The 24308-nt window shown below is 41.5% G+C and overlaps 1 protein-coding gene across 1 annotated transcript in view; it reads left to right on the plus strand.

Moving 5' to 3' along the window:
* Window positions 1–20510, plus strand: part of tnrc18 (trinucleotide repeat containing 18) — a 58358-nt gene extending 37848 nt beyond the window's left edge. Inside the window, 13 exon segments of the mRNA XM_043235658.1 lie at window positions 1867–2121; window positions 2836–3239; window positions 3665–3793; window positions 5214–5391; window positions 6773–6890; window positions 11897–11972; window positions 12431–12539; window positions 13057–13173; window positions 13618–13776; window positions 14073–15370; window positions 15981–16217; window positions 16358–16432; window positions 16523–20510. Coding sequence (XP_043091593.1) covers window positions 1867–2121; window positions 2836–3239; window positions 3665–3793; window positions 5214–5391; window positions 6773–6890; window positions 11897–11972; window positions 12431–12539; window positions 13057–13173; window positions 13618–13776; window positions 14073–15370; window positions 15981–16217; window positions 16358–16432; window positions 16523–16729 — 3362 coding nt within the window. The 3' untranslated portion in view covers window positions 16730–20510.
* The last annotated feature ends 3798 nt before the right edge of the window (window positions 20511–24308 follow it).

Consider the following 24308-nt stretch of genomic DNA (forward strand, 5'->3'; position numbering starts at 1 on the left):
GTTTGCAACGTAACCAATCGGAAGTTCTTGTCTGCTACAAAGTCTCTGTCTTTAACAAACTCACCTTTGGCTTCAGCTACTCACAACCACGCTGAAACATCCTGTGTGTCTGTGTCCATCACCAAGTGTGTTCCTCACCCTCCAGAGAATGAGAAAAAGGGGTGTTGCTTAAAGTGGGTACCTACTGTCTTACAGTTAGTCCTTGAGGTTTTTTTTTTTTTTTTTTTTTTTCGTCCTTTATCAGTTTAGACAAGCTCCGAGCTGAAGAGACTGTTAATAATTGATGACTTTCTTAGTCAGGGATTCTGCCAGCAACCTTAGCTTTCTGCAGCGCTTGTGGCTTATTTCTATTCCCATTTTTCCCTCAGTGATTCAGCTCATTCAGCACATTGGGCAAGGCCACTTTACTGGCTTCTCTTATTTGGTTTGGGCTTTTGCATTCCCAGCCCCTCTCGATTTGGAACGAGCCAGCAGCCATGCTGATTTTAAATCCTGCCCTAAAGCTCTGAAGGTTTGAAAGCTGCACTTGCTAGATCCTGCCTACCCAGCTTAGTATATGCTGCCCGCATGAAACCAGGCTTTGTCCCCCACCAGTAATCTTGTGTAGTGGTGGGTGGGCTGCAGTGTTTGAGCAAGAACACATTAATCTAGAGAAAGTCTGCTTCTGCGGTGCTAGATTACAATGGATACGTGAAAGTGAGAAGAACAGTACTGCTGGCAGAATGATGCATTAGTGATAGTAATCTAGTATTCATAGCTATGCAGATTGGGTTTGATGGTTTTACTGTTCTACAAAGAGAACTAGCAGGAAAAAACGGTCTTTATATGTTGGATATTTCTTATTTATTTGCATGGGATTGAAGTTCTGATTTAACGGAGGATGATTGATATGGATAGTTCACACAAAATTTAAATTTTGCCATTTAAACTCCCTCATGTTATTCCAAACCTGTTATTTATTTATTTTTTATCTTTTCCTAATTCAGAACAATAAAGAGAGATTATATTTTAAAGATTTTTTTTTTCCATGCAATGAAACTCAATAGGGTCTGAAACAACATTGATAGACCCAACATTTATTGTATGGAGAAAAATTCTTTAAGTGATCTTAATGTTCAGCATAAGAAAGAAACTCATACAGGTTTGGAACGACATAAAGGTAAGCAAATAATGACAGAATTTTCTTATTTGAGTAAACTATCACTTTAAACCTGGTCACTTCAACTCCAGTGCTGGAGGACCAGTGCCCTGCAAACTTTAAACTGTTTAACTTACTTGCATGCATGCTCCTTAAAAATATATACATTTTTTTATTACCATCCACAATTCCATAAAGAATTTTCCCACTGCACAAAAATTTTTAGTGAAAAGGTGTTTAGATTATAAAAATGTTTATTATACTATGAAATCGTTTGGTAGTGCGATTAAGCAATTAATCGTATCCAAAATAAGTTATTTACATTAATATTATATATACACACACACACACACACAAACTTGCATGTATATATTAAATGAAATATATTTATATATGATGAATTTATATACATTTAAACATTTTCAAAAAAGTGTGTACTCTGATTTTTTTTTGTTAAAAAAATTGTTTTTTTTGGATGTGATTAATCACGATTAATGGTTTAACAGCACAATGGTTCTTAAAAAAAAAAAATTTTGGCACCTTTGTTTTTAAGAGTTGTAATTTAGCTTGATTGGGTGTTTGGTTGAGGTTATAGTTAAACTCAGCAGGACACTACTCCTTCAGGTCTAGAGTTGAAAAGCTCTGCATTATATCGCAGGCTTCATCAATTTCTGAACTGTTCATGTTTTGTCAAAAAACCTAAATGACTTTCTTCCCACTGTTAACAGAGTATTTTACCGAAGGGGATGATTATGAGGATGATGATGATGAGGATGATGATGAGGACGAAGATCTTTATGATTACGAGCTTGATGAAAGCGACGGCCTGTGTTCATCATCTATAGAAGAAAGCGGGCTGGGTCTTCTGGCCCGCTTCGCCGCCAGCGCTATCCCGAGCCCCATCGTCACCAATCCGCTCTCCATTGTCCAACTGGAGGCTAAACAGAAAGCCAAGAAGAAAGAGGAACGACAGAGTCTTCTGGGTAAGGAAGTGCTTTTTTTTATTTTTTTCATCTGTAATCTCTTAAATGTGACATCAGCTGCTTTCCCAAGCCCATGAGGCTTGAATTCCCAGGTGACAAGGTGATGCATTGTTATTGGCTGTCTTTTGTTGCGCTGTGTAGTGCATGTGCGCCGACGAGTGAGAGAATTGAAGGGTGCTGGCAGATGAAAACACATTGTGCTTGGAGCAGTCACTCAGTAGGGGTGTTATTCAATATAGACACCCATCAGTTGTGCCCCACCTTGAGAATGGAGTGTCATTATCCCCCCGCCGCATCCGTGTGTGTGTGTGTGTGTGTTTGCTGCTCCGCTTGCTCTCGCTGAGAATGTGATGCTGACAGGCTTTGCTTTGATGAGGTTGGGCTGTGATCCTGAGCGGGTACCCAGCAGTGCACACGACAGGCCTGCCAGCAGAGACCAACAGCCCCCTTCATTAACTATTCCAAGACCCCGCCACGACGCTCGGACTTAATTCTGCTTTCACATCTGGCCCCGTTTATATCTCACATGTGCACATGATATTGTCCTTCGTTTGCAAACGAGCTGACCGCATGTAGATGGTTTAAATTATAGCAGATGGCCTAGTATTTACTTTACTGGTGTGTTTTTCATAAAAGGCACTTTGCGTTTCTGTGCGAGTGCGATTAGTTTGCATGCTTTAGCGATAACTGAAGGCTGTGTCTTCTTGATTGTAGGCACGGAGTTCGAGTTCACCGATTCTGAGAGCGATGTGAAGACGAGAAAGAAGTTTCCGTCGCTGTTGCACGGCAAGCGGTCGGCTCCTGAGCTCCCGCTTTTGCCTCCTGCGAGCGTCATGCGTGACGACTGTAGCCCAAGCAAGCGTGGACGCAAACCCAAGAAACCCAAGTCTCCCCGGGAGTTCAGTTTCGACCTCACCGCTGACGGAAGCGAGGACGAACAATGGACGCGGCGGAGGAGCGAGCGCATCTTCCTGCACGATGCAGCCCAAGCCAACCCCATCTCCCCGTCCAGCAAAACTCCTCTTCCGCTTACTCCCAAACCCACCCGTGGACCCAAAACGTCCCCGCAGAGCCCTAAGGAGCTGGCCAAAGGCAAGGAAGCGAAAGACCCCAACAAGGTAAGCCCTTGTTTTATTGATGTAGATCTAGTCATGTATGCGCCAGACCCAACGAAACGGTGCGGGCGCTTGATACCAGCAGGTGTCCTGCTACATTTGTCGGACAAGAAAGCCTCCCGCTGTGAGTGTCATGTTGTTGGACACAAAAGGATGACTGCCGCTTGCCAGACTACAATTACCAGCCATCACCATTCCACCCTCCCAATCCTCCGTCGTGTTTTTTTTTTTTATATATATTTTTTTTATGTATGTATATATTTTTTTGTATTTTAGTGCATGACTGCCTGTTAATGTTTGCTGATCTGTCCAGTGTTGAGTGGCTGTAATGTGTGGGAGACCTGATTCCAGTGTGGTGCATTTGTGTGAGGCTTTTCACTCTAGTCCATGCTGATGGTTTGGCTTTGTATCTGGTGTGAATGTTCTAGAAGAAGAGGATTAAAGAGACCCCCCTGTGTCTGCCCCCTCCCCAGCTCTCCAGCACACCCGCGGAGGGCACCGGAGCTCTCCCTGTCAGCCCAGGGCGCAAGAGCAAGGTGAAGCCCAAAGCCAGAGAGGTAACTTGGTGCTTGATGCTATCAAATCATAAACTCTCTGATAAACTCTTTTTCAATATTTGGAATGAAGAACAGAAATAGTAGTTTTCTCTTGAGTCAGTGCCAAGATCTACCAATCAACCGTGAAATAAATCTTTTTGTATTGTTTCTTGAAAACAGTAGTTAACATCTGAAGTGTATCAAAATGATTCTAAGACAAGAATGCATTTTGCTTTTATGACAGATTTGATGAAGGGTTTTGATCCACTTCAAATGTTGACTATTGCATTATAAAGGTATTACAAGCTAAGCTTATTTATTTTATTTAGGCTCATGCAATTGTATCAAATGTCATTTTACGTTCATTAAATATCATTCAGTAATATTTCAGTATTTATTTCCGTTTAGAAGTTTGATGTCTTTAAGATTTATCAGCATAAGAGAGTGATTTCGAAGGATTATGAGATTGGAAAAAACGAGTAATGACTGCTGAGAATTCAACGTTACCATCTTAGGAATAAATTAGATTGTAAAATATAATGAAATAGAAAACAGATCTTTTCAATTTGAATAATACTTAACAGGCAGCCTTGGCAGCGTTACAGATAATTTTCAATAAACCCCAAAAATATTACCAACCTCTTTAATATTATATTATATTACATGTTTTGGCCTCTCATACAATTGATGACAAAAATATCATGCTTTTATTATTTGGCCTGCCTTAACACTCATAAAATATGTGATGCACTTTGCGTTACCTCAATTTTTTAACATGCCACATAATAAATATTTGAAACGGACTTAGGCTTGAGCAGCCATTTTGTGCTACACTGTGACGCCGAGGAGAAACAGAGAGAGGGATTAGAATAATTTTACCTGGCAGGCTCAAGGCCTATTGGGAGAAGCCTTGCATTTAAATGAGCCACCCCTTCCTGTTCCCCTGTCCCAGTCTGCATGGGCCTGCTCTCCGTACCCACCGTGACCAAAGGGAGAGAAGGAGGTGAGATGGGGAAGGAGAAGGAGAGAGAAAAGGGGCGAGTGCAGTAGAGCAGCAAGCCTAATTAGACTGCACACTCAGCGGGAAAGCAGTGAAATTAACCAAACGACATCTCGCTCCATCCATTTCTCCGCCCCCCTTCCGCACAATTTATTTATTTCCTCTAAAGATAAATCTCCACTGCATTTTAAAAACTCTCCGCCGCTGCTGTTTTTTCATCTTATGTATAAATCACATGTTATAATGCACAGTGCAGAAGCTCAGGAACTCCTCTGGGTATTTGGCGCATTCGAAATCAAGAAATCCTACATCTCACGAGCCAAGCTTGTCACTCATCTAAATGGGTTTTACTGAATCAATTCTCCTCTAGTAAGCACATGGGTCTCATCTTTAGAACTGAACCAACAATGGCTCAGTGTTCAATATTTCATATTGTCACAGGAATTGGGGCAAAATGTGCTTGAATTCCCCCAGCAGGCTCGAGGGAAGGGCGGTGCTGTCAGCAAACTGATGGAAAGTATGGCTGCTGATGAGGACTTTGAGCCCAACCAGGACAGCAGCTTCTCCGAGGATGAGAATCCCCCTGTGAGCGCTCAGCCCGAAAGACCCTGCACCCCCGGTGAGACGCTTTCACATTCCCTCTCGTCAGCAGGACCGCAGAGCGCTTTCCATTCGCTGCTCCCCCGCTTTTAATTGCTGTTTTATGACTAAATCAGACTTCATTTTCTTGTCCGTGCATGCAATTAAAAGTGAATGTCTTTTGAATGACGTGAGGAAGAGATAATTTCACAGCCTATCTTATCTTAATCCAGCATTAAAAATCAGAAAATTGATTCGGCCTGATTGCGTTCATACATTAATGGGACAAGCTGAGAGTTATTGCATGCATTAGCTTGTGAGCTGTTGCTACCTGCACTGCACATAATCGTCATGAAACCTCAAAGTGAATGATTCTGAAGAGTGTGCATAGGCCGCAAACAGTCCCTTCCCATGAGAGAGAGAGAGAGGCACAATTGTTCACAATTGATTTCATGATGTGAGGATGTTTCTAAGCTACCTCTGCTGTACACATAGCACATGAATTTATAATATTACCCATTTTTTTTATTTCATTCAATTTAAATCAGATTTTTTTTTATCACAATGCACTCTGAAATTCACTTCTCTGCGATTAATACGTGACTGTTTTATGGTTTTATTTTATGTTTTATGGTGCGTTCAAGTCATGTCAGATAGATTGTATTTACGAGTTGAACTCACATGAACGCCACCATAAAATCGTTGTTACGAGTGGGCAAACTAAATTTTCTTTAAGCCCAGAGTTTCCAAGTTGGAGGCGTATCTGTAAGAAAACATTATGGATGCAATGGACACAGCCAAAGACGGTCTATACTGACAGTAGATTTGTTTAAATCGATTATTTATTTTTTATGTAATGTAAAATAAAACCATATTAAACTGTTACAATAATATAAAATTTTGTAAATGTATAATTACTGATTATAGAGCATTATAATGCAGTTCACGTCACTTTCCTAAATGGAATAAAAACATGAAGTAAAAACATGATACTTCTTTTTTTTTATAAATATGTCTTTTTTTTTAGATATGTGTGTGTGTGTGTGTGTGTATCATCACCATATAGATTTTAAATATCTATAGTTGTACCTGACATGCGTTTAATGCTGTGTAAACGGAGACCCAGCAGGGGATCATTTTCATTCTAAAAATAAATTTTAAAATGAAAACTGACTAGTGTAAACAGGGCCTTAGAATTTGGCTAAAATGAGGTATCTTGGAGAGCAGCATAATTAAGTTGCCTTTGGGAACAGTTTTCACATTAAGATGCTGCATCCATAAGCAGCTCTGGGTTTTGGAAGCTAGCTATTTTCTCTAACATTTGCAGTTTTAAGGTGGTGATGAGATGTCTCTGGTTTTATTTAATAGCACAAGTTTCGGCATGTCTCTCTTCTCATCTCCCTGCGTTCTGTTTCCCCCAGCCCCTCGGAACTGTGTCATTAACAAAGACGAACTGCAGGATGGGTTACGGGTCCTCATCCCTATGGATGACAAACTCCTGTATGCCGGCCACATCAACACAGTTCACTCTCCTGACATGTAAGATACCCCCCGCCCGAGCTGTTTTCATTATCGTAATACCCTCTGCTGTGTCTTGCTTCTTTTTTGTCTGGGCATAAATCTCTTATAGGCTACAATAACTCATAGAAGCATCTGTGAAATACAGTGTAAAATGCTTGCTGGATCCCACTTCGAGCTGCTTGAATGGAGAAATACTGAAATTTGAAAAATGCCATATTCACATTTAAAGTACCTTTTCAAATCTGCACAAATATATCGGTTAAAATGGTTAAATAACATAAAACACATACATTTTAGGACACTGATTGTTTTTGTGGGAACCTCCTATTTTTTATTTATTTTTTGGCTTTATTATGATAGGACCGATCAGAACTGGCAGGAAGTGTAGTGTGAGAGAGGGAGAGGGGGTCGGGATTGGGAAAGGTCACAGAAGCTGCAGTAACACAATTTTACAAATTTGCAATTTAGATGTTTTTATTAGAAGGTAGGATTTATTACACCGTATCACATTGCATGTTGTGGATTCTTACCATTTTATTAATATGCGTGAACTGTCTGGTATATAAACAGTCTTTGGCAAGGGTACATCCTTCTGTAGAGCCAGCAAGTTAGTATTTGTTTACTGCTATTTATAATCGTGTTTAATTGACAAAGTGACATCAACTTATTAGAGAAGTATATCTGTAACAGTAATCCAAGTAAAGATGGCTAAGTAAAACAAATCCCACCTGAAAGTGGTGGTTGATGCATGTGTAAATCAAAAGAAGAGATGGTTTATTGTAGGCAGATGCATTACAGTGATACAAAATTCCCTCATTTGATTGCATATTTCTGTGTACTAAAGTTTCATCTAGTTTTCCTCTGAATGTTTTAATGTTTTGATTGATCTCAGAGGCAGTTGGTTTGGTTCAAGGCTTTGAACCAAGGCCACTAAAAAAGATGGCGTTCATCTTTGTGCCCTATTTAGCTGTAGGTCCCTGGCCATTTACAGATATTTTTTACCGCTTACTTGAGCCACTCGGTGTTACAGTCAGTGAAATATTGCCAAGTTTTTTCCTATTGTAAGGTCCGGTTCAGGGTTCTCCATGGAAAAATTGGGAAGTACAACATTTTGTTTGGTCAGGAAACAGAAGGGGTGTGAAGTGTCTTGCGGGAGGCGATGACAGAAATGGGCAGTTTTGTTTTGTTTGGACTTTGTAGTCTCCCATGGCCTATTATCCACTTGGATGAACGAGTTTTAGTCCATCGAGGGGTGAGAGAGTTCCTCTCAAAGTCAACTCTATAAAAGATAATCTCATTTGGTGAAAAATGTCAAACTGGTGCAGCATCTGGTCCGGGGATCTCTAATGAGAGGGGCTCTGTTGCGTTTCTGCCCTCTGTGAAATGTGTTGTCCTCCATTTTAGTTTCATTAGAACGGTGGCCCACTGTCGCTCAATGACCGTGTTTAGCATTCAGCACAGAAACACGTCTTCCTCTTATCAGTCCGAAAGCGAGGAGCAGCCATCACAATCCCTTCTCCCAAACTCCAGCGGTCTGCGAGCCAGAGGTCAGGCGACGTGTTGAAAATCTGGATGCTTGTTCACAAACCTGAAACCCGAAATTAAGGGAGCGGGAAGGTGGTGCTTTATCTGTCCATTTGCAGCACATTTGCGTGGCATAATGAGATATGTTTGTCGTATTTTGGCAGTGAAAAATCTCTCCCTCTATCGCCTGCTCTGCATGTGTCTCTTGTACTAAAAATAGCAGTTCCAGCCAAGCGAGGGAAGGTGCCTTTGTGCAGGACTGTGTTACCGCGACTCTTCAAAGCGGGTAGTTCGGTGAGAACTGCTTGCGAGAGGATTTAATATGACGAGAGCAGGCGCTAGTGCGGAGGGCTCGACTGCAACGGATCGCTTGTTGTCCACCCTGCCCTCTAGAAATGTAATTCTGTGACGGCTTGTGCTACAAGACACCTTAAACGCATTCAGAGATTGAAAATCTGTGCTTGGGCACTCGGATGTTTATATGCCACCGCCGATGCTGTTTATATGCCTCGCCTGTCTTCATTAACAGAGCCTGTTGTGGAGAGCCTGGGCTTCTGCAGGCACGAACATACTTGCAGTACATAAGAGCGGACTGGTTAATTGTGCAGTCAATAGCTCACACAGCCGGTGTCGAATTGGAACTGAAATCTAGGGTAAGGAAAAGTGTCTGTTCTCAGCCTGAGCCTCGGCTTTCATGAAGCCTTTGTGTTCTGCTCAGAAAAGTCCTTTGGCAAAGCCATTGTCACACTTTCCGACGTGAAGACCATGCTAATGGCACAGGCCCATTATTTATGGGTAATGGCAAACTAATTGAAGCTTTCACTCCATCCTTCACTGGCTCGCCTCTGTTGTATCTTTAATTATGTTTTAGAGATGTGGCACTATGTAAAGAGAGAGAAAAATGTGATTTTTCACAGCTAAAGTTCCCCATCTCTCACTGTTCCGACAATAATCAAAGATTTCTCAATGTCATCATGTCATCTCGGAGAGAAATATAATATGTCAAATTGCATTTTATGCCTCTACACACACACCGTTTTCTACATTGCCATGTAAATAGTTTTTTTTTTTACCTGTTTTTTATGCTGTTCTGCTGAATGTTGAAGGATTTATTTATATTAAGTGATGTTGTAGTGTGTGTGTGTGTGTGTGTGTGTGTGTGTGTGTGTGTGTGTGTGTGTGTGTGTGTGTGAATCAAGTACAGTTTTAAGACATTCAACACTAAAATAAACCCACACGGAGCAACCAGGGTAAGGCTGAAAAATAAATAATAAATAAATAAAATAAAAATAAAACAATGGTTTTCCCAAAATAAATAAAACAATGTTATGAAAAAAATTTTATTTGAGAACAAACTAAATCTCTGCAATGACAATAGTTACTTGCTATTTGGGAAAACCAGTTTCTTGGGAATATAAACTATTGTGGTCATTAAACAAAAATGTTTGACCAGTCAGAATCATTTTATTGCAGATTATTCTGTAAAGACTTTTAGTACCAAATACCTTTCACTTAAGAAACAAAAACAAATTTACCATGATCATTTCCATGTCCCAAGCCCACATCAGGCGAGCCATCCGCAGACACGACAGATATTTAACCCTGCTTGTCCGGTCAGTCTTCTTTCCCCCCTGACACAGCTGGTGTGAATTTATCCCAAGCTTTGCAGACAGAACCAATCAGGTTTGGCCAGCAGAGTCCTCCCCCTCAGGCCAGATCCAGGAGGAAGTGATCTGGGGGACGCTGTCCCACATCACCTCCCAGGTCCATGTCACAGTAATAAGACTGCCACTCGGTGATGGACACCTCTGAAGCCTGGCTCTGGGTCTATGCTTGAACTGCAGGCACCCTCATGAATCCAAATGAAAAAGGCCAAACATCTAACTGTCACTGCTTTTTTTTTTTTTTTTTAAGTCCAGAAGCACCATCTTGGATGTCACATATGCAGCTGCATGTATGCACCCAATCTGATTTATAAGGCTCATGTGCTTGCATCCAATTACAGAGAGTGACTTGCACTTTAAAGGACCGGTCACTGTTGTTTCTCTTTTCCTCAGACAACCAATAAAAGTCCAAACGCTTCCTTTTTTTATTTAACAGTATTGATGCATTTGCTTGTCTGTTCACTTTGGCAGTGGAGACTAGTTTAGCTGGAAGTGGGTGTTGCAGATTTTTCAAAGGTGAAATCTGCCAACTTCAAGAAATAATATTCCAATAATATTCCAAATCTGGAGAGAGAACCCTATGTTTGGATTGTGCTCCGCCTACACACTGACTTAGCCTGGTCTGCCTCTTTTTTTTCTTTTTTTTTTTTTTTTTTAATTCCTTTTTTCCATTTGCGTCAGAGCCCATTTTGGCTCACATGTGATGTCAAGAAACTGACTTATCTTACATATCCCCACTGCTCTGACTCCTTGACAGTAAAGACAATAAAAGCACCACAAAAGGATAAATTTATCGGGCAAGGAATTAAAAAAAAGGGGGCAAGCCCCTCCAAATTGTATCCCTAAGGTTGAGCTTGAATAAGGAAGGGAGGGTAGTTAGAGAGAAAGCCAAGCTCCTTTGGGCATTGTGAATAAAGGCTGCTTCAAAGCTCTGTGTGTTTCTCAAAAGAGCCCTGTCTTCAAGCTCTTGGGCTGCTGACTCTTTTGGTTCAGCCTCTCTACATCTCTTCTCAACAGCCTACTACAATATATTTTTAGACAAAACTGTAATGCACTGGGTACAGGCAGCTTCCTTCACCAGTTTCACGTGTGTTCTTACCTATTCAGCATGAAAAAGTGATCCTCTTCACGTAGTGTAACTCTTTGAATTAGTCCACTTTTATTAAACTGTTACTCTTGATAAATTTTTGAATACTCTGATTACTTTTTTTAAATAAATATATATGTATGTATATGTATGTAAGGAATGTTTATCATTTTAAAATGTTAACTTTTTTATTTCTATTGGACTTTCAAAATCCTTCATCCTTTGAATTAAGATTATAATAACTTTATTTTCAAAACGGCCACCTCGGATCAGACTTTAGCACCTATTTTTACCTCAGAATGTGAGATCATTCTGAGGTAAAATAGAGATTTAAAATCATAACAAGAAATAGTAAATATTAAATCCCTACCCTATATTTTTTTTTGTATGGATTTAAATGATTTATTGGACTCCAATGTACTACATGATACAAGAGCTCTGTCACTGTTTATTAGTAATTTTCAGTAATTTAATGCCAGATAAGATTATATTCACAAATTATAGTGCCTGTATTTCAGAAACTGAGTAGTTCTTTTCCAAAATGGGACAATCACTTTATTCTATCGTCAAATCAATTCCTGGTGGATGAAATACGTCCTGGCCTACATTTTTGTTTGTTCCATTGAATACCCTGTCTCGTTCTGAAATAAGTCGAAATAAGGAAATGTTCATTTAATGTTAATATTTTCATGACAACAGGATGTGCGTTCCCTTTTGTTTTGGGCTGATGACTATGTCCTGTCTTACAGATACAGTGTGGTGGTGGAGGGCGAGAGAGGGAACAGGCCACATATCTACTGCCTGGAGCAGCTGCTACAGGAGGCGGTCAGTACACTGCCCTACACCGTTTGCTGACCCACATACACGTTACGGCTCACCAAAACAGGCCTGTGTGTTTTTACTCCAGGCACACTCCTCTGTTTCCTCTCTCTGCTAACAGGCCAGAGGCACTGTGTAATATAGAAGCTGTTTAGCACCTTCTCCTGCTATTAAGCTAAGGGCATGTTTTGCTCCAGTACCTCTGTCTGTTGGTTTAGGCACACGCGCTTTCGCGGCTACCGCCTTTCCTTCCTAATGTACCGTTGGAAGCGGACCACTGCCAAGAGCAACCTTAGCCATTACCGCCTCTCTAAGATGGATTATATACACAAAATGTACATTTCCTCGCCAAAAAATGATTCATTAGTTATTCGGCTTAGAAGATAGACGACCGAGAAGTGTCTGAATGCACACAGGTGTTGATTTAATAATCCTCTCTGATCCACACTGCCTTTGTCCTACAGATTATTGATGTGAAACCTCCCTCCGTTAGATACCTTCCTCAGGGGACCCGGATTGCAGCCTACTGGAGCCAGCAGTACCGTTGCCTTTACCCTGGCACGGTCGTCAGAGGTACAGCTTTCCTGTTCTGCTTAATTGAGCGCCTTTCACTGGCTATTACAGACTATTAACCGATGTGTTTTACAGCATCTGCGTTTCTTAAATATGCACAAATGTCCACTGTCCTCCACATAGAGGCGTAGTGAGAGAACCTTTCAGGGTTGTTTCATTTCCTTTAATCTAAATCTTTTAGCCAAGCCCATAAGCGCTGCCAGATAAACCGAGCCGGGGAATGAAGGATGGTGTGGTTAGCTACATGCAGAGCTCTGCTCTATTATTATTTATTTTCCCTCCCGCTGAGGAAGGAGGGAGCTGGAGACTTGTCAAGAAACTCTTAAAGGGAGGTCGCTGCTACTGCCGCTGTCAGCCAATGAGAATGAAAAGGCCCTGTATGAATCCCGGCAGCTGCTGAGAAATATGCGGTCGCTCTTTTTGCACAGCAGCGCTTGCTGTTTCACTCAGTGGAAACGTAAATTGAGGTGATGCGTGTTCTTCTGCGTCGGTCGTCAACCCTGTTACTTGTCCACAGGGAGCCCGGACATGGAAGACGTGGACGATTTGATTACAGTGGAGTTTGACGATGGAGACACTGGCCGGATCCCTCTCTCTCATATTAGGCTGCTGCCGGCAGACTACAAGATTCAGTGTGAGTATTCAGCGAAAGCAGGGAGTAAAAGCCAAGACACGAAGGAGCACATGAAACGTTACCTGAATGTCAGAGTTAGGTAAACAGCCCACATGCGCTCTGTTTGATTTGGAGTCCATGCGGCCACTGATTTGTGTTTGGTTTTGCTCTTGAAGCTTGATGATGGATTCAGTAAAAGATGTTTTTCCACTAGTTGCCAGAGGGTTGCATATGATTGAGAGCGCGACTGAGAGATTTGAAGGCTTGTGTGTAATATTTAAGAGCACTGGGTAAATATTAATGTGTGCATGTGTGTTTGACTGTGGAAATGTTTGTGAATGATCGTTGTTGAAATATATCAAATAGAGAAGCACATGGAAATCTGCCAGTTTTTGTGTGTTTGTCAATTTTTTCTGTCACAAATGTCCTTATGGGGTCCATTAATAACTGAATTTATCTCAACAGGTGCAGAACCATCCCCTGCGCTCCTCGTGGCCAGCACCAAAAGGCGAGGAAGAAAGTGCAGTAAGGATGTACCTGATGGCAAAGAGACACCACCCAAAAACACAGAGGAGTCTGCTCCAAAAAGCAAGGGCAGAGGAAGAAAACCCAAACCCAAGCCAGGTAATTTCCACTCCTTTGAATTCTCATTGACATGGTTGGCATTTTTGTAAAAGTGGTTATTGCTTTGGTTCAAATTAAACATTAATACATCAGAACTGGTGTTGCTGAAATGAGAAATGCAGTGATCTTACAAAAGTGGATTGGATTGGTGGTTTTATAGATAGTAAATCACATACTTGCTTGGAAAGAGCTTACTGTCAGAACAGGAACTGCTTTTAGCCTCCCAGCATTTTTATGGAGGTAAGTGTGTTTTTGGTCTGGCATATTAAAACCTTCCCTCCTGTGCTGCTTTCCAGAGCCTGAAGTCTCTCCAAAGGAGCATGAAAAACCTGACACACCAACCCCAACGCTGGTCCCCGAGAGGCCCCTGTCCAGCCAGAAAAGCGGCCCACGGCCAGGTAGAAAAATTAAGCAAGGCAGCACAGCCAGCCCCTCCATCCCCGTATCTAATGAAAGCCAGAAGAAAACCACAGGAATCAAGCCGCCGGCCAAAGTGCGTTCCCAGCCCCAGTCTGTCTATTCGTCGCCGCTCTATGGAAAAGTTCTGTCTGTGGATCTTTATAATGAGCCCTCCACATCTCTAGCCTCCTTTATATCCAACAACGAGACTGTGACTCCCACGGGGAAAGGAAAGCCGGTCAAACGATTGCGAAAGCCTGAGGAGGAGGCACCTGGATTTGGTGTGAAGACGCAACGCAAGCAACCGCAGACTGAGATCCTTATCAAACTGGACCATGAGGGAGTCATGTCACCTAAAACCAAGAAGACCAAAGCCCTCATGATGATGGAGGGTCAAAATCTCTCCAAAAGAGAGAATAAGTCTGTCATGGGTGTCAGCTACACTACAATATCCACTGCAGACAAAACACTGAAAGCTAAAAACAAGCCGAGTGAGGCAGACCCGCCTACTAGTGAGAGCGTGTCCACCTACAGTGTCCGTAAGCTTGGCAGTGGAAGCGAGGGTCTGATGAAGGTGAGCAAATCGGGGGAGAAGGAAAAGAAAGAACTGGAGTGTCCCAACTGCAGTAGCAGCAGCAGCAGCTCAGAGTCTGAGGGAGAAGAAGAGCGAGGGGCCTCGCAGGAAAAGAAGCCCAAACAAGATTCGACCAGCTCCAACAGCTCACGGGCATCAAGTCCCACCTCTTCCAGCTCATCCACAAGCAGCTCCTCATCCTCAGCTGGTTCTCACTCCTCCTCATCCTCCTCCTCGTCCTCCACCACCAGTGATGAAGAATCTTCCTGTAGCTCAGATGAGGAACCGGCTGCTGTTTCTCAACTGTCCCCAGCCACAGAGCATGTACCATCTCAAGAGGAGGAGGAGGACGAGGACGAGAAGACCAAGTCAAAAACGGGGCCTGCTGCCAGCATCCATAAGCTCCAGAAGCAAGAGTCTGCCAACCAGCAGCACAAGCCCCAGAGACAGCAGAAGGTGAAGCAGGGAGTCGGTCGCCCCAAAAGACGAGAGGGAATCCACCTCCCAACTACTAAGGAGTTGGCAAAAAGACAGAGGCTGCCCTCCGTTGAGAACAGGCCCAAGATCTCTGCTTTCCTTCCTGCCAGACAGCTGTGGAAGTGGTTTGGAAAGCCTACTCAGGTAAGCCCATGGATTTTAGGATCATGTCTTTCTTAAAGTCCTACCTATGCTATATCCACAGCATCTCAAATTATGCATACACAAGCTTCATCCTTGTCCAGTGTCTGCGCTGTTCCTCAGAAGTGATGACTGATTAAAAATGTCTTTGTATTCATTTATACTGGAGTGGCGTTTATCAGTACTCATTGATATAGATGTCTGTTGTTGCCATCTCCAGTAGTTTTTATTTGTTGTTGTTCTGTCTTCATGTTTTTTTTTACTGTGAAAACAACGTGCCTGGACCAATTAATGCTAAAATATTATGCATGTATGCATGGTTAGAATGATCTGACTGTGCAGTACTATGTTGATGAAATTCACACTAAATGCATACTGAGTGTATAAAATAGATTTTGCTAATTGAATTATGATTAAAAAAAAAAATTCTAAGGTAGCATTGTATGTATACTAAATACAATTTATTGAATGTATTTTATTTTTTATTTAAAAATGGTTGTTTCACTCTTTGTTTTAAGTGCCATAGTATTTTTAGAAAATCTGTTTTTGATAAAGGTTTTAATAAAAGGGCCCAAAGAAACATTTTTTTTGCTTTTCCTTCAACTTCTGACAGAGGCGGGGAATGAAAGGGAAGGCGAAGAAGCTTTTCTACAAAGCCATAATGCGTGGGAAGGAAATGATCCGTATTGGAGACTGTGCCGTATTCCTGTCTGCTGGACGACCCAACCTTCCTTTCATTGGACACATCCAGAGCATGTGGGAGTCCTGGGGAAACAACATGGTGGTCCGTGTCAAATGGTTCTATCATCCTGAGGAAACCAACCCTGGAAAGAAACTTCATGACAAAAAGGTTACTTTCATCTCTCTTTGCTAAACAAGAATAATGGTTTGCGGGCACAGCATTATGACGTTAGTACATTATGACGTTACTTGATCTGTCCCAGTCTTGCCTTTATCTGGGTTTGTAACTAATCAAATTTTGTTTGGCAGAACTGGGATCAAATGTCTGGCCAAAGTCTTCCTGCTGTTCTGCAGGCTTCCAACCAGAGAAAAGACTTCATGGAGGTAAGGAAGCCAATCCAGTAAATGATTAGATCCTCTTCATCCTGGTGGGAAAAAAACAGGCTGATAGCTCTCTCTGCTTTCTCTTTTCAGCGGGCACTCTACCAGTCCTCTCACATTGATGAGAATGACGTCCAGACCATTTCTCATAAATGTCTGGTGGTCAGCCTTGAGCAATATGAGCAGATGATTAAAACCAAGAAGTACCAAGACAGCGAAGACCTCTACTACCTGGCCGGCACTTATGAACCCACCACGGGAATGATATTCAACACTGATGGGGTTCCTGTTATCTGCTGAAGATCAACAAACAAGACAAGTGGACCCAAACGAATGAGATACAAGGGGCTAGACAGGTGTGTTGACTTCACCCAAAGCCTGACCAATCAGACGAGTACAGAGACCACTTCAACAGATGCCCATTATTTCAAACAAGATGGTATTGTCAAATTGCGCAAGATTTGTAAGTTCAACGCAACTGTTTGGTCTATTAATGGACTGCTCTGCTTTGTGATTGTGGTGGACAAATTATGTTTTCGGAATTGAAGAGTAAATCGTGGCGAAGAAAGTGAAAGTGCGTCAAAAATGTCTCGAAGGTCAACTGCACCTGCACCGCTGAGTCCTGTTTGCCTCAGCCATCATCGGTGCGGCTAAAATAGAGGTGACACCACTTCTGCGGGTGAGAAGGCCTGCTTGGAACCAGCTTCTTTGGTCGTGGGACCAACAACGGAAAGAGTAATTAAAGCTGACAGGCTGTGTCACACTTCTGCCCAGAGAGTCGTCTTCACCACACGCTCCGCTGTCCAGTTACTACTGGTAGATCCCTGGCAGAGCTTCAAGGGCTGGCTAATGAACTCAGACGGGTAAAACGATAGCAGACGTAAAGCTGCGGCCCATGTGAGAAGCACTTAAAGAAAGGACTGAACTGTGGTCTGCGAGCCTGCAAGGACTGTTTATTAATAGGAAAGTGTGAGTCACTTTTCCACCGAGTGGCCCAGAAGATCTATCGGAATATTTATACGCGATTCTCGCGGCAGAAAGGTTTCTTTTTACGAGTCAAGGGCTCTACTGGGACAGAAACAGATGCAGATGACGCCCGTTTGTAAATACATGCATACAAGCTATATATGATATGGACAAATATATTTTATTTTCATGTACCATAGATTTATGTGACAGTAATTTTTTTAAAGCGGCAAAAGAAAAAAAAAAGAAAAAAAAGCTTTAATAAACTGTGAATAATGTTTGAAATGTTAACAAATATCAGGAACTAGTTTTAGAGTACAGATCTTGTAAGTCGTTACTGGAATCTCAGATGCCCACTACATTGACGACGTAATGTAATGTAAATCTTGATATCGAAACTACTATTACAGGACAAATGGTTTGTGGGATTTAAAAGTGTTCGAAAGCCAGTTGTCCCATGATGCAGTTTTACAACAGAAAGCACTTAAATTCTGCCCTTGGTCTTACACAGGACAGACTTCCCTTGACAATCCCCAGTTCAGGTGGACGTGAAGCGCTTTGCGGGAAAACCGTTTTAGTTCTCTCATTGCTTCTCAGGGTCAGTGAGAGATGGAGAATTAGAGTTTAAAAGCACCATATAATCAGGCTACGCTTGCTTATGTCTATTTTACTCGGCTTTCTCTTTTTTCTAGAATTATCCCCCACAGAAAGCAATTACATCTCATGCATGAAAGCACTTTCTTCGAATAAACAAATAGCAGCAGTGCAGGTGACGTTATCTGTTAGCGCTGAAAGTCAAAAGCGGAGTTGTTTTTTGCCTTTCCACGTCTACGTTTTTTTTGCCATTTTTATTCCAAGCCGTTTTCTGGTTCGTTCTTAATAGCCTTAACCTTGGTCCCTAAAAGCTGCCATGTGCCGGCAGAATCAAAGTCTGAATGTTGTCTTTGAAAATGGGTCCTTCTGATTGATATTGATATAAGTGGCATCAGTCATCAGAAGCAGTTAGGACCAGGCTATGTATTTGCTGCTTGTCTAATCAAGACCAGTCAAATGTATTTGATTTATGGCATCCTTGCATGGATGAAGAGACTAGCAAACACCTTATTTGCTTAATTGTAATAATGGTTCTTATTTGTGCCTCGTTTTTACGGTTCAGAGGAGGTATGAATGTCTTTTTATTTTTAAAGGTTGGGCACGTGTTAGTCAAGTACACGTGTTGTTTGATGCTGGAAGGAAATTGTTCTTAAACGTTTTTCATGTCTGTGTGTATGGGTTTTTTTTGTTGTTTTTTTTTTTTTTTTTTTAAATAATGAAACAAAACTATTGGATGATCTGTACTGATCTTTTTTTTAAACAATTATGATTACCGAGATCTATAGAAAACATAAGGGTTAGAGGCTACTACTTTTGCTGTTGTCTGCAGTTGCCCAGCCAAATTTTTTTTTAACTTTGTAATTCTACCTCCCACCTTGGTTCAACGTTTCATGTTTTTGTTTGATATTTTCTCTTGGTGGTATTTTTACACTTGTGAAAGAAATGTCACTGCATGCGGGCTTTTAAACCATTGCCTGATTTTAATTCTTTCATCATGATGAATACCCCGATGTCTCTGTGAATGATGGTCGTCGGATACTTATTGGTTCTTTCGGTTTTGTTTTGTTTTATTTTTTTCCCCCGTTTTTAGAGGGAGAATAGGGAGATCATGAAAGGGTATGGACACTAGAGACTTCCAGTCTTTTGCGATTGGGAAAATATTTGGCCTACTCAGTATTTTGGAAATTTCTTTCTATTATAGAAATGTTGACACTATTAAGTACAGTAGAACCGTCTGAAATATATATTTTTTTCATGTACGTTTCATATTGCATTGCCCAGTCTCTCTTAAAGAGATATTATCTTGTTGATATTCAATAGGTTGTATTTCTTAACATGTTTTATCATTGTATGTGTGGTTTCGAGGCTTAAAACGATATTCAGCCTATTCCGGTTCGGACTGTTTTTCTAAGTCACCTAATTTAGTTGAGGATTTTACACATACCCAAAGCTAATTCAAATGCCAAATGATCTTCGAATGCACAGTGAATCTGAAGCAACATTAAGCAAGCTCTTTTTGATTTGACACGATCTGTGTCGAGTACTTTTGCCTGTCTAGCGAGTTGTACAATTTAAGTGCCCCTCAAAACAAACGTTTACTCTGAGCTTGAGTCAAGCTGAAAGCACTTTTTAGAGTATTTTTGTCTGCATGTTTTAGAAATCGCATATATGCTTCTAGGAGTAATATTAGAGCAATCAACGAAAATATATTTTGCTTATTGTGATGTAGTGTAACGTGAATGGAGGCCGGAGTCCATCCCCTTCCCTTTGGGTCACTGAATGAGACAGTGGCCTCTGCTGGTAGCAGTCATGTGGGATGAAGCGCTCAAGTCCTCTGCTACTTGTCCAGGGTCCGTTTGAGTGTATCTTACCATGTATAAGGTTTAACTGGCTTATTAGAAAACAGTGTATAGCCGAGTAGATGCGTTATAGAGTTCACTGTTTGCATGATTCTGTTCAGCCGTTTTCTTTTCGTTTCTTTCTTTGACATTCCCCCTCTCGGAACAATCGTCCTCCATGCTTAATGTGCAATACTGCTGAATTTGGATTCTGTGAGGTAGCTGCTAGTGAGGGAAGGAACGTGTTCATGAATGTGGGAGATGAGCGAGAGAAAGTTAGCGTGGACTGGAGGCTGGTCCTTCACTGGTCTTCATCTGCTGTTCCTTCAGCATCGATACGGTCCTGTTACAAAATGAAAAATAATAATAAAAAGCTATAGTTTTGAAATTATTTGAAATTTTAAAGCATCAAGGTTTTGTAAATGATCCTTTATGAGAGGGGGAGATGAGTATGGATATACTTTGTACACACATTTAATCTTGTAAAAAGCAAAATTACAAAATAAATTTTTTAAACATTGAAACCAATATTAAAGATTGCTGTTGACTTGTGTGTGTGAACGTATGGAATTGGAACTTACTTTTTTTTTTTTTACACAGACGCAACCAGCATTATCAGTGTTTTTCAATTCTTTTAATATCTCAGTATTTTCTAGTTCATCAATAAACGTCATGAAATGGAATTGAGTTTGTCTGTTTTGTGTTTTTTTTTGCTATTTAATCGACTGTGTAAAACCCTCTGGCTCTGAAGTGCCTCAATAATCTACGTTGTTTTTGGATCCAAAGCCTTTTGGGAAAACACTTATTATGACCTGATGTGCTTTTTACAGCTCCTGTCATTTGCTGTATAAGTGCATCTTTAAAGATGTTTGTGAGAACTGAGCCATAAGACTCAGTCTTCCTTATGACCACCATGATACTGAAATTTCAGTCATGTGACCACAGGAATGCCATAAAAAAAGGTTTCATCTTACAACATAGCTGAATTGCATATTCATGTCCACACTGAAGAAAATTAATGTTGTCCTTTGTGAAAATATTGTGGTGCTCTATTGAATGATTGTTATTTGTGTTATGGTAGTCCTTGAGCCATTTAACCGGCAATGGAATGCCCCCCCCCCTTCCTTTAAAAATCCCATTTCTGAAAGAGCGTTTTTCAGCATGCGTGATGATTCATTGCACACTGTTCACAGTGGTGCAATAGATTCAAAAGGTCACCAGGGTGTTTTGTTAGGCAAGAGGTGGTTTCTGAGTCTCCCTTGTGAGCAATCACATCCATCAGGATGCCGTTTTAGAGCTTCCTGGAACAATTTACAATTTATAGCAGCTGTTGTCGCATTGAACTGAAGCTGAGCTCATTTTGCTAATGCTAGTGCAACATCTTTAGTGAATTCATCGAAGCTTGCTTTGAGGGGGGAAAAGGTTTCTTGAGCAATTAATGTTACCAAGGGAGTCATGTTTAGTGTTGACCATTCATAAATAATTTCTTCAAGTGGAATCGAGCCACCTCCCTGCCAAAATGGCAAAACATGTTTGCGTAGTCGCTGATCTCTAGTGTACCATGGTGAAATGGAACTAAAGTGCTCTCATTGTAGGGAACTTCTATTATTAGTGGGCTGGCATGACTGGGACTCCACTGTTTGAAAGCATTCACTCTTCCAGTCTAGTCTAAATAAGGAAGAGATTGCATTTTAAGTGCTTGTGAAATCGGAAAGAATGCTTGCTTTGTGCTGTCACAAATCATGTTGAATTTAATGCCCTTGGCTTATTTTTTCGCCATCAAAAGCACAACTTCTCAATTTCCATTAGCACTGCAGATGAGATTTCAAAATGCATGTCTTTTGATTTTGCTTGAAGTGGCATAAAATTAGCATAATGCAATCTAACAGAAGTGCACCTTAAATTTTATTACTATCAAAATGCATCTTGCATATCGAGGCAAGCATCATGATTTCTCGTACTTTGTTCTAATAAGCAAAAAGAATATTTACAATTAAAACAAATGGTTGTGAAGAAGGTTCAGATGAAATATTGGTCCCTTTAAGAGTGAAATAAGGCACAAAATTACAGATTTTTTTTGTTGTTGTTGTTTTGTTCTGAACCATCTCTTTAACTCCCACATTTGGGTTCGCTGTATTTCAGCGGGGTTTCACAATCCTTTCATGGATCACGTTCATAAAAACAAAGGAGAAACAAATCCCTCCATATCTCCCGTGAAAAGACACTCACAAACGCTCCCGTTTGAGGTGGTGCGATCCATCCCAGCTAAAGATATGTTTGAACTTGCTGCTTTGAGGTCAAGTCAACACATCAGAACGCAGGCAGTTTTCATGTCAATCACTTAAACAGTGGCATTGCATTATTTTTTTTATTTTATTTTTTTTTTTGAGACCTCTGCATCTCTTTGAGCACATGGGTAACTTGCAACAAGGCGCAATCAGGGTATTGCATGCTTCCTGTGACCTATAGTATCGGTTTAGTAAGTATGCGAAATTACAGAATAATGACACTCAAAACGCTCTTCTGCTTGTCCTTTCAACACTAGAGAAATCACATGTGACTAAAAAATATTCAGAGGTGTACCACCTTAGAATTATCATGGAATTTCATTTAAATAAATGAGAGAACAGGATCTCTGGGGCAAGGCAGCTATGGCTCAATAATGTGCCCTGAGTAATCGGCGACTCCCGCTGTGTGTGAAAATGACAACAGTCAAAGAGATGCGGTTGCTCAAAGGGAGCATATATTTATACACCATGGCTACATGCATTATGACACCCACAAAAAAAAGTTAGTATTTTTAAGAGCAGAGCTGCGGCCTTGCGGGAGTCAACCGCCGCTGTCAAAGCTCATAAAAGCAATTAAACCCTCCAACAAACCCACCAAAGGCCACCTTCGTCTCTGTCGACTAGCTATGATCCTCTGTCAGAACGGGCCACAGCGCAATGCAAAGAATCATTATGCTAATAAGACAAAAAAAAGCAGAAAGCAGGCATGCAATATTCATACCCTCCATCATGATAAACTATTCAGGAGTCATTTAGCCGGAATGCTCATTTAACGAACTGAGGCGTGGAACAATTAACGCGCGCCGAACGATGGAAGCGTACTGTGATGGAGAGGACGTCGGCAGCTCAATCTCTCACCAGGGATGCCATTTGAAGTTCTACACACTAATGGTTGACTTTTCCTCTACACTTCCCCTCAATATCCAGAGTCCATTTTGTGCCTTTCATCACCAAGGCCAGCATAAAATGGCCCCCGAATGGAAGCGTGGCTGATTTCCACCGTTACCGATCACAAGCTGCGTTTGAATGGAGATATGATTGAGTGTTTGTTTTAGGACTGCATTAAACATTAAGGTCCTCGGAGCAAGGGTCTTCCATATTGCAGGAGCATTTTACCATTTATGACCCATTAAAATGATTGCAGTATAAAAAAAAATAAATAAAAAAAAACATTTACCGGCAGTCTCAGTCCATCAGTATAAAAGGGAAAGTGGAATAATTCAAAAGTGATTGCTGGGTAGAAAATGGCTTCATTTCAGTGAAGCGGTGCTTTGACCCTCTGGGGTCTGTGGATTGGAAGGAGTCTCAGTCCAGAGCCTCTGCCTTCCTTCATTACTGCATGTGCTGACAGCAAACAAGCCGACCAGCATTGCTCCGGGCCACGAGGCCTGTGTCATGGCTCTGAGGCCCAAGACCCGGTCCTGTCACGGCCCATATCGCTCTGCCCACCAAATTGCTTCCCCCTCAACAGGAACAGGATTTATGGCGGTATGAAGCGCAGAGATGCATGTCTGACTGTGCTCTCGGCTGTACAAACCGCTTCAGGGAGGGCCCTGTTCATATTATGATCTCTGGGGCATAGCAATCACCGCCTCAGCATTAAGACAAAATGAGAGTACAACACACAGCGCCGGTATGTGTGTGTGTGTGTGTGCACCTGTTAGGAATAAACCGAGAAAATGTGTGCAATGGACCTTGGCTCCTCACAGGAGAGCCATTTGCCTTGTTGTTCCAATATCCTGCTGTGTGGATACATTAGTGGCTGACTCCCCCATTCTGACTGTCACCGAATCTCCAAGCTCCCATTGTGGCTAGAGAGAGACGCCCAGAGCCTTGGTAATATCACACTGTCATTTTGCCTGAAATGGTAATCTTTTACAAGAAAAAAAAAGATGAGATTTTTTGTAACGGAAAGCAATAAATGACCAGTTGCATTGTGTTTTTGTACATTATAAGCTGTCTTGGAAGGGGCCGGCTGAGATTGCACATGTTTTTCATAGTAAAATTACACAGGGAAATTGCATGATGGAAGTGAATCGTAGTATCTGTGGGTTATTCAGTCCTCGGAGTACTGAACTTATTACCAGACTTCATAATGAAATCTGCAGTCAAGCGCTTCCAATTTGTTTCGCAGTGCTTCATCGGAAGGGGGCGTTTGTTTAGCTGCGCTGACGTGCCGTGATGTATTTACTC

The sequence above is a fragment of the Puntigrus tetrazona genome, chromosome 3 (assembly GCF_018831695.1).
Source record: "Puntigrus tetrazona isolate hp1 chromosome 3, ASM1883169v1, whole genome shotgun sequence".
In the NCBI taxonomy this organism is placed as follows: domain Eukaryota; kingdom Metazoa; phylum Chordata; class Actinopteri; order Cypriniformes; family Cyprinidae; genus Puntigrus; species Puntigrus tetrazona.